The following is a 10,458-nucleotide window of genomic DNA, read 5'->3' as shown; positions in this document are numbered from 1 at the left end:
TCTGGGGTCTAAGGTTTTAATTAAACTAAGAAACCCCGTCTTCACATCAGGAGTCGCGGTAAACCCCCCCCACCCCCGCCGAACACAAAATCCTCCGGCTGCCGCGTCGCAATTGAATACCGGTACAAGTAATAATTACAACGGAGGGAGCCAGTTTAGCTCGTGCTGGTTTGCGGCGCCTTCCGTCCGTGAAACCCGGGTTCAACTCCAGGCTGCTCCCTGTTCCCTTCTCTACCTCTGCCGGTTCCAAGCCCGGTTTGAGAAGGTTGCGTCAGGAAGGGCATCCGGCGTAAAACATTGCCAAATTTACCATGCGACTTGTTCGCTGTGGCAACCCCTGATGGGAGAAGCCGAAAGTGGAAAAAAAAAACAAGTAATAATTACAACGCAGTATTCTTTATTAACAAATAACAGTAACAACTAACTATCTAACTAATAAACTAACTATAAAAGCGTTTTAGAATGAGTATGTATATGTGTGTCGGGCCGCTGCGTGTGTAAGAGGACTGAGCGCGTGCCACGGGAGAGTGAGTGCTAGCCTTTGACTACGATGGGCTTTAGGCAAATGTTGCAGCGTGGGGTCTCTTTCTCCACGTCTGTGGCAGCAAGCCCATACCAGTTCCAAACAACAGATGATTTTATTCCTTTCTTGGGAACAAACTTGCCACTCTCACCGATAGCAATGCTGTCGTTTGCTGTTTCGTGTGTGCTATGATGTTGTTGTTTGTCGCTTTCCACAACGCCGTGTGAAAATAATTCTACGGAAGCTCTGGGGAGCCCAAAATGCGGCATTACACAAAAACTTGATTTAGTTATTTTTGAAATCGCCCCTAACAAAAATTCGAATTAATTCATTCAATCGATTTTTCGCCCAGGCCTAACAGCAACCATGTTGGAAAACACAACTAGGACCTGGAAGTTTATGTAATTTTATAAAGCATATGTGTATAGATTTTTACAACAGTGCTTTCCAAAGAATGTGGAATCTATCCTTAAGAAAGAAAGAAAGATTCCCGGCAGACATACATTGTTAAAAACTATTGACAGAACAGTGTTAAGACTGCAAAATGCTATGAGAAACAATAAAAATATCGGCTTCTCTTTAAAATATCAAAGAATCATTCAGAACAAGACGGAATGCAACAAAATTGTTACTGTATCTACTGCAGGTACAATTATGAGGAAACTTCCAAGAAAAGTTGATGTCTTGGAAGGTGAGAATGCTGCCTTTTGTGTGGAGGTCGAAAAAGAAGAAATGGACATACACTGGTACAAAGATGGCATAGAGCTTCGTGAAACCCACCAAACAATTCTCAAGTCTTTTGGTCGCACTCACATCCTGGTCTTTGTTAACACAATGCCTGAAGACTCTGGTCTCGTGACTTTCCTTGTTGGCAGATCCAAGACTTCATCTCAGTTAAGAGTGAAAGGTAAGTTCCACAAACCCTGACAGTCTTTGGTAGAAGAATGTATTTTGACAGTTCATCAGAAAGTTTTAGAAACAAGTTAGAATTAGAAATTTCAAAATGTAGAGTTTTCAAGCTGTGATCTTGTTCTAGCCGCCAGGCACAGTCCACCAAGTTGTCCAGTGGGAGTGCAGATGAACACAGAGCGTGCAAACGCAGCTCTCCTCTCATGGGTTCCTGCCCCAGATTCCAGAAAGAACCCTCCCTCTGGATACGTGCTTGAACGGCAGGAAGTTGGCACTGGTTCACAGGAGTGGGTACAGTGTCTGACCACCGACTCTGCCACCTCTGTGGAGATCCTTGGTGACAGTGTCCCATGTGAAGCTGACTATCGCTTTCGAATTTGCAGTGTGAACAAATATGGGAAAAGCAACAATGTTGAGTTTCCAAAAACTGTTCACTTAGGTAACCAAGTAAAAAACACCATGCTGTTATTTTTTTGTCTTTTCTTAGTTGGCAGTATAACTTGATAAATCAAAACTTTCTTTTCCAGTTCCTGTGGCGAGAATACAAGCTCCATTGCAGGATGCCTTGGTACCAGAAGGCCAAGATGCTGCCTTCTCAATTGAACTTTCTGCATCGGTTATTGGAACATGGTTTTTAAATGGGACACAGCTCCAGGAGGATGAGCGTTATTCCATGCGTCGGTCAAGAACACACCAGTCTCTTCGCATACGAGGAGTACGGGACACAGACAATGGGGCCGAGATAACTTTTATTGCCTATGGTATTCGTGATTCAGCAGCACTTTACATTCAAGGTACATACTGCTTGATGTGATTTTTTTTCTTTAGTATATATGAGGCTTTCTTGACAAATATTGTTTTGATTGAGGATTTGCCTAGCTAAAATAAAAAATAAAAAAGACAATGTACTACACTAGCACCCTTGTTAACAGAAAAAGACAATGACAAAAGGTCTTTTTCTCACACTTACAGCTCCATTGGTGAAGTTTTCTCCACTATCTGAAATGGATCGGAACAAATTTGTGGAAGTTGGGAACCCCATAGTTCTATACTGTGAGCTTTCTGACCCTACAGCTCCAGTCCATTGGTACAAAAATGGGGTGGAATTACAAACAATAGAGGGCCTTCACATCCAATCAGAAGGCACTATGAGACGAATAGTCATTCAATCAGCAGAGTTCTCACATTCAGGAGTGTACTGCTGTGATGCCATTGACGATGTCATCAGGTTCAATGTGGAAGTAGAAGGTGAGAGTCTTAATTTTTATTTTCATAATTATTTATTAAACCATATCATCTTACTGTTTTGTATGCACACATTAAATATGTTTAAATGTAAACATACCTTAATTTACACCTGGAAAAACTGTCATAACAAATCATTGTAATATGTAAATTTGTAGCCCCACCTGTGAGGTTTGCAGGAATTCCGGATGCTGAGAGAAACAAAACCATTCAAACTGGCTTTCCCATTGTTCTGCAATGTGAGGTCTCAGATTCTTCTGCCCAGGTGCACTGGTACAAAGATGGGTCAAAGCTCCTTCCTCAAAATGGAATAGATATTATAGCTGACAGCTTGGTGAGGAAACTGGTTGTCCATTCTGCAGAAGTTGCCCATTCTGGCTTGTTTTGCTGCAGAACAAAAGGTGACACCATCACGTTCAGTGTGGACATCAAAGGTGATTTTACCTTGCGTGATGTGAATTTCCTCTTCAGCAAAGCAGATACCACTTGTGATGTTCTAGTTTTTTGTCCATGCAATTTGTCTGCTTGGCACTTTTTCCATGCTGAATTCTCACCTGTTTACACTATCACAGCATGTTTGAAGCTTAGATGTCAGATTGTGGCTGACATGAAGTTTACCTACGACTGACACAAAATTTGAACATATCTATAGCCTCACCGTTGAAGTTCTCAGCTGTTCCTGAAGACATGAGGACCAAGGACATTGAAGCTGGCTGCCCAGTAGTCCTCCAGTGTGTAGTGTCAGACCCTGGTGCCTGTGTTTACTGGTACAAGGAAGAAATGCAACTCACGGCCGACTCTGGATTAGAAATGCTCTCAGATGGCAATGCAAGGACATTAATCATTCAGTCTGCAGAGCTGCATCACTCTGGTTTGTACAGATGCACCACACAAGATGATGCCATCGAATTTCAAGTAGAGATTAAAGGTGACTTTGCACTTCTTCTCTTACACCTTCTTTTCTTTGTAACTCCAGCCACTCTTTCCAGGTGCCACTAACAATCCCTGCTTCAACCATACAAGACTGATTTATTGACATAACCTCTAAGAACCTTTAATGAACTGGCTTATATTCAGTTGTTTGGTGACTAGTATTGACTCTTTGAATTGAAAGTCTCCAAAGCCCCTTTTATCTGCTGCTCAGCATTGTATTTTGTGAGGCATCTACTTCCACAGCCTTGAGCTTATATAACTGTCTTATATTACCAAAGCTAGCTCTACTAGTGAAACACTCTACTATATAGTGAAGCTGACAGGGCCAAGAAACATAAAGCCTGATGCTGGAATATGAGGTTGCAAACTCTTCTTTGTCTGTTGGTTTAAAGATGGTTAAAAAGCTTTGCCCATTTGGGGTACACAGCAGTGAACCATGTGATGACTTCATTTGTTTCACTGTTGATATACATAAAGGATATGTATTTACTCAAAGTACCAATCTCAGAGCTCTCTGGAGACTATAGTTGACTGACTCATAATATTCAATTATGTCTGTCTTTAAGCTTTGACATGTGTATGTCTGAAATGTTTGTAAAATTAATCTCTACTTACCAAGAGTTATAATTTGCACTTTACAGCTCAGTTACATTATGAATTGTTATCTTTAGCTCCTTTGGTGCAGCTCTCTCCAGAGGTGGTGGAGATAAAATCACTCAAAGCAAACTGGCTCACCTGTGCAACCACAGACCCTGCTCTGCAGGAGTGTTGTCAGAGAAAAACAGAGTTGTGTTATAAAAGAAAGTCTGATTATGAAATGGAAGTTATCAAGGAGAAACTTGTTATTGAACCAACTCATCCATCAAACACTGGGACATACTACTGTGCAACAGCAGAGGATGTTGCTCGGCTAATAGTTAAAAATCAAGGTGATTGTTTTTTAAACAAATGTACTTTGTGTTTTAGTTATCGCTTACTCACTCTTTAGCTCAGTTTTATCTATGTACAGTTAAGGTCAAAGTTATTGAAACTTCAATTTATTTTTTTAATTTCCATGGAAAAGTCTCAAAACTAGAAGGACATTTGTTTAATTAAAAAAAACAGTTTTACACCAAATAAATAGCATAATAGTACTGCAAAAAAACGTGTTTTTTCTTGAGTTGTGACATTTTGTTGACAGTATGATGACAATGTCTACCTAAATCAGGGTTCTGCACTGTTTAAAGCTAAAAAAGCCCTTTTGGTCAAATTGTTACTTACGTAAACAGAGTGAAAGGTGCAAAGGCCCACTTAACCATTTAGAAAAATACACTATATTCTTGTGGAAAAAAGCCATTAATTTATAAAATGTAACTTGTAAATATTTACAATTATTGATTGATTCATTTCAATATCAAATAGATCCTGTGTCAGATAAAATCTAGTATTCTAATAATAAACCACTCTGACAATAAATTAAACCTTTTATCAGAATTTTGCTAATTTATCTGATTCTGTGCATTTTGGAGGAATGGTAAAGCTCTTAATGCCTCTTGTTTCTCTGTAATGTCAGATTTATATAACAAAAAAAGTCAAGTTTTACTCATGTAAATCTAATATAAAAGCCAAATTAAACTAACAAACCTATTATTTACTAGATCATTAGCATTTTCCTCAAAAAGCCAAATTGGAGGGATAAAAGAGCCACGGATGGCTCAGCAGCCTCAGGTTGCAGACCCCTGACCTAGATTTTAGGAATAGATTTGTAAAATGGCATGCTCAAAAACGCAAGGCATCAAAACGATAATTCAGAAGTAAATTCTCTTTTACAATGAAACAAAAAGAAAAACAAAAAATTTTATCACGAAAACAGTCCACAGAAGACTCAAGGTTTACATTTAAAAAGGTCTTACAAAGACGCTAAGGGCAATCAGGCAAAGAGCCATTTTTTGGTACCTGCTAGGTAATCCAGTCTTCGATGCGGTTAAATCTAGGCTTAATATATGAAGACTAATTTTTTCTTTGATTTGCCTCAACTTTAACCACTGTTTTTCCATGCAAACAACAGGCTTGGAGTTTTCGCTTTGCTACACTTAAGGCATTTATTGCTCTGTAAGCAAGCAGGGCTTAGTACACCACCAAAAACTAAGCCCAAATACTGGCCTAGTAGGTCAGCTTTGGGTGGGGTAAAAAGTCTTTTGAAGGCAAGTTCATGTGTTTTTGGTCATCATTGCTGAAAGGTCAAAGCAAAGCTATATTTAGATGAAAATATCTGCAAAATCACGTGTGCCAATAGTGACATTTGGCTTTGGTGTTATTTTTGACCAATGCGATTTTATGCCGATACTATCATCCATTGGTCGAGGACTTTACCAAAAGTTTAAAAAAACTGACTGATAATGATTCTTTTAAAACAAAGAAAACAGAAAATTAATATCTACTACCGAATAGGAAAATATCAAATTTTGTGAATGTTTGGACTATTAACAAGTCTTATGATAATATTAGTGTTGATAACCCTTTTAGTGAAATTTTGCATACCTCTATAGAAAGTAAAAACTTTGACCTGAACTCTACATTTACGTGAAAGCTTTTTGTACAACTCAGATATTTATCTAAACTGTAAAATAATGTGCACTAAAATGATCCCCTCCCCAATCAATGTTTATAGTGCCACCTCCAACATATGTCCTTAACCCTGAAGAGATGACCAAGTCTGTTGACAAGAGCTTCCCAATAGTTCGGCAGTTTGAGATTTCAGACCCCATTGCCAAAGCCTGTTGGTACAAAGACGGAACACAGATATATCCAAAAAGGAAAGGTGACAGCATATCCCAGAGCAACCACACCTCGCCGCCCCAGTCACAGTGCATGTCTGGTGATAGCAGGAATGACTGTGACAGATCTGATGAAGCACAGATAAATGAGAACATAAAAGGTGTTGTTATTTTGCTTTACCTACATATTTAAGAGTTGAGACCAAATTTCAGACGTGACGCCATGTCTCAGCTTATTTTTTTCTCTGGCTTCGTCCAAACAGCAGGATACTGTCACTTCTGTGACGAAATTGGTGAGTTAGCTGATGCATCAGCCCAATACAGAGTGGATATCAAAGGTGATTTGATATTTCAACATTGGCAATTTGTGTTAACACAACACATACATGCCACTAACAATAGTGGTGTATTCCACCGTTATCTCAATCATCTGCAAATCTCTAAAGTTGCTTTGTATCACACTGTCATCCCTATTTTAAGGTCCCCTTTTTTCTGCTGTTTGGCTTTTAACCGAACATGAGTGTTTGTTACATGTTCTGCTGTTGGTCACACTAATATAATTGTTGTGTTTGTCCATTCATTCTTCATTTTAACAGCCTTCCTTGCTTGAAACTTGCAACTCTTAAAGACCATCTTAAATCTTTATCATCTCCAGATCCTCTCATTCATATTGCTGCCCTGAAATTCTCCCAGTTGCAATGACAATGAAGCTCTAAGGTGTAATTGGTGAGCTGTTTAGGTTATAGAAGCTTCCGCACAGACTGATGTAGACACAGTCATTTTTAAAGGGGGACATATTGAAGTTTACTTTCAGACCAATCCTGGTCGATCCTTTTATTTGTCTTTGCAATGGAGTCTCCCATAACTTCATGCTAACCAACACTGCTGTAAAATTCTGTTGTGAGAAGAAGTATTGAAACCACCAACAACTGAAAACCTTTCTCTGTGTACGTCATAATGCTTATAGTTGCATCGCCAAGGCTCTCCTCTGACCAAGAAAGGAACAGATCCACAACAGAAGAGGCTTATTGTGTTCAAGATATCCAGATGTCCTCAAAATGCAATTCTGGAATCTGTGCTGCAAAGGATGGAGATGCACTCGATGACCTTACTGGACCTTTTTCAACTCCTTGTTCGGCATATGATTTCATGAATGACTACACTTCTGCAGAACTGGAGATTTATGGAAGCCAACAAAAAATAACCCCCCAGTCTTTACTTCAATGTCCCTCAGTAATGAAATCAGCAACAGAGCATGAGTCACGCCGTCTTGTTAACATGCCCACAAAGCCACAAGGTGAGGAATTTGTTTACTCTAAAGAGCTCAGAGACGTCCAATCGGAGGAACTTCATTATTCACTGGAAACAGCTGGAAAGAGAGATGAGTGTTGTAGCTGTATGAGTAGTCCTAACAACTCAGATGAGTCCACTCTCCAAAAACGAAGGCCTCATTCAGAAGAAGCTCAAAGTACATTAAAGATGCAATCAGCACAATCACAACAATGGGAACCCCAACAGACTTCTGCTAGCATTTCAACGCATTATACTAACATCTCGGAGCTATCAGTGTTTCAACCAGAAAAGATGTGTGGCTCCTCAAACTTTGAAACGTCTTTGTCAATGGAGAAGTTTGACTCTTTATTGGGAATTTCCGTTCTGTCAGAGGGGCAATCTGGATCTAAGCACATGTCAGAAGATTCTCTAGATCATTCCCAAACTGAACGTCTAGTTCCAATGAGCCCGTACGAAATGCTGGAATTTGTAAGTGACCAAACAGAAAACATAGACAGACACTTGCAGAAATCTACCGCCTTCTCTGAAAAACTCTTTGACCATTCAAATGTTGCAACTCTTCAACAAAAGGACAAATCAAAAACTGAAGAAGTAGATACTTTCCACGTAGAACATTACAATGTGGTTCCATCTATCAAAGTGGATGGCCTCCATCATACAAGACAGACACCTTCTAATCGGTCGCAGTTGCTGTGTAAGTCACGTCAGGAGGCAACAGTTCATTCAGAGTGTCATCACCTTATGAAGACTGCAAAAGATCAAGAGGAGAGGATGGTTAACTGTGCTGAAAGATCATCCAAACACTTGACAGACCTTTTCCACACCAAGGACGTGTCTACTCTCCAGTCAGAGGAGATTTATCTGTCAAGGATGTGTGACAGTCACTGGGGTGACACTGTCACTACAAATAAGGTGGCTGTTAAAGGTGATTTAAATGGTTAGCATTATCAAATAAAGACATGGATGGATGTTCACATTATGTAAAATGAAAAGATTAGAGTTTTGGGTATTTTGACCATTTTTACATCTATTTATGTATTTCCCCTGCTCTAAAACTTCTTTAACAATTAAAAGAAAAGGGAGCTTTGGTGGGATGGAAGGATTTTTAAGGAACAAAAGAGAAACTTTATCAGTAGTATGTCCTAACTTGAATGCTCAGTTATTTCCAGCCTAACCAAATATTATTCTTTTGAAGAACTAATAATCAGGAAATTATTTGTTTAATTTTATTGACAGATTTCATTGGCATGACTAATCTTGATTTTGATGTTTTGTAATTTTGATGTCAAGATTTCTGTAGCTTTCAGCTAAAGTGATACTTTCTCTCGATGTTGCCTCAAGCATCCCCATCTCCTGTGGGAATTACCGTACTTTGTGAGGCTAAGAGGACCAAGTCTGTTGAAGTTGGTCAGCCCATAGTGCTACAGTGTGAACTATCAGATCCTGACACTCAAGCAAGTTGGTTTAAGGATGGAATAAGACTCCATGATGAAGCTTGGCTTAAACTGCTGGAAGATGGTTCCATGAGAACATTGGCTATTCAAGCAGCAATGATCTCTCATGCTGGGGTTTACAGCTGCAAGACAACAAACGATGCGGTCCAGTTTCATGTGGATGTCAAAGGTGAAACAAGTTGTTTTCTTTTGATGTAAACATAGATTAAAGTTGATTGGATCATGAAGATTTATTAGCTAATATAAACCCACCCTTGCAATTTATTACGATTATAGCAGAGCCGGTTAGGTTAATTTCTCAGACAAATAATGCATTTTGTGGTACAAGCACCAAATTTGGCATGGATGTACTATGTATGTAAGGATCCCGTCTTTCAGAAAAGTACACAAGAAAAATCCAACATCTTTCCTAAAGAGGGCAGCCATACACTCAATTGTTACAAAAATATTCAATGCCAATTATTCCCAGTCTCAACAATATGTAGTTAAACCTTTAGAAAGATTCATGTGAATGCTGTATGTAGAAGCAGTAAAAAAAAGTTTTGCATAATTTGTTAAAGAAATGTATGGTAACTTTTAGCCACAGCAATTTCGAGAAGCTAGTTCAGTATCACAACACAACTGGTAAACATCAAAATGGTTACATTGATCAAATGCATTTCACGTTCCATCCTGTAGCTCCTCCTCCGACATTTGGAGCTATACCTGAGGCTGAACAAAAAATAACAGTGACAGCTGGTTCTCCTATAGCCCTACAATGTGAGCTGTCAGACCCCTCTGGACAAGTCTGTTGGTACAAGGATGGAACAAAACTCTTTTCTGAAAGTGGAGTTGACATCCAGTCACTTGGGAATTTAAGAAGCCTAGTGGTCCCTTCTGCAGAGCAAGCTCACACAGGTGTTTACCGTTGTGAGTCGAAGGATGACGACGTCCACTTCACTGTGGAAGTAAAAGGTGAAGCACAAAAACTTGTTGGTGCTTTTACAGTTTTCCTACTGCACTAACAGCAGGCATTTATGCTAATCTTGTCCAAAACCTAACAAAAAGGAGCTTGATTTCCTGTTTTCTTTGATATACTTTTTTAATAAATAGACCAAATTTTACCTCAAAATTATTATAAACTAACCAGAAATCTTACCAAAAACAATGCAAAAAAATCAGGATGATTTTAGTTTTAATCTTTATTTTAATGTTAACTTTTGCTTCACTAAAGAGTTTGTGTGCCTTTAGGAATAATTGGGATAGCATTGAGTCTAAGTCTGTGAAAGTAAAAGTCTACACCCTCTGCTGTATAAACAAAAAAGTTGCCATTACTTTTCTTGTCTTATTTGTGTTTTTTGTTCGT

The 10,458-nt window shown here is 39.0% G+C and overlaps 1 protein-coding gene across 30 annotated transcripts in view; it reads left to right on the top strand.

Moving 5' to 3' along the window:
* The window catches only part of obsl1b (obscurin like cytoskeletal adaptor 1b), a 62,352-nt gene that overhangs the window by 15,391 nt on the left and 36,503 nt on the right, over nucleotides 1-10,458 (top strand). For 12 of the 30 annotated variants that reach the window (XR_013652638.1, XR_013652636.1, XR_013652637.1 and 9 more), the window contains exons 4-15: nucleotides 1,170-1,430; nucleotides 1,560-1,871; nucleotides 1,960-2,226; nucleotides 2,405-2,680; nucleotides 2,836-3,111; nucleotides 3,330-3,605; nucleotides 4,282-4,539; nucleotides 6,261-6,527; nucleotides 6,630-6,704; nucleotides 7,334-8,584; nucleotides 9,001-9,282; nucleotides 9,792-10,067. Coding sequence is in view for 26 of the 30 variants with exons in the window: in XM_078939326.1 (XP_078795452.1) it covers nucleotides 1,170-1,430; nucleotides 1,560-1,871; nucleotides 1,960-2,226; nucleotides 2,405-2,680; nucleotides 2,836-3,111; nucleotides 3,330-3,605; nucleotides 4,282-4,539; nucleotides 6,261-6,527; nucleotides 6,630-6,704; nucleotides 7,334-8,584; nucleotides 9,001-9,282; nucleotides 9,792-10,067 (4,077 nt within the window). In the remaining 4 variants the exon portion in view is untranslated. The remainder of the gene's footprint in view (nucleotides 1-1,169; nucleotides 1,431-1,559; nucleotides 1,872-1,959; nucleotides 2,227-2,404; nucleotides 2,681-2,835; nucleotides 3,112-3,329; nucleotides 3,606-4,281; nucleotides 4,540-6,260; nucleotides 6,528-6,629; nucleotides 6,705-7,333; nucleotides 8,585-9,000; nucleotides 9,283-9,791; nucleotides 10,068-10,458) is intronic. The other 18 variants (XM_078939342.1, XM_078939340.1, XM_078939341.1 and 15 more) reach the window with 11 other exon arrangements.

This window comes from Oryzias latipes, chromosome 21 (genome assembly GCF_053564925.1).
Source record: "Oryzias latipes strain Hd-rR chromosome 21, Olatipes_Hd-rR_3.1".
NCBI classification, from domain to species: Eukaryota; Metazoa; Chordata; class Actinopteri; order Beloniformes; family Adrianichthyidae; genus Oryzias; species Oryzias latipes.
Note: the sequence above shows the minus strand (reverse complement) of the source record. Positions and strands in the feature narration are given on the sequence as shown.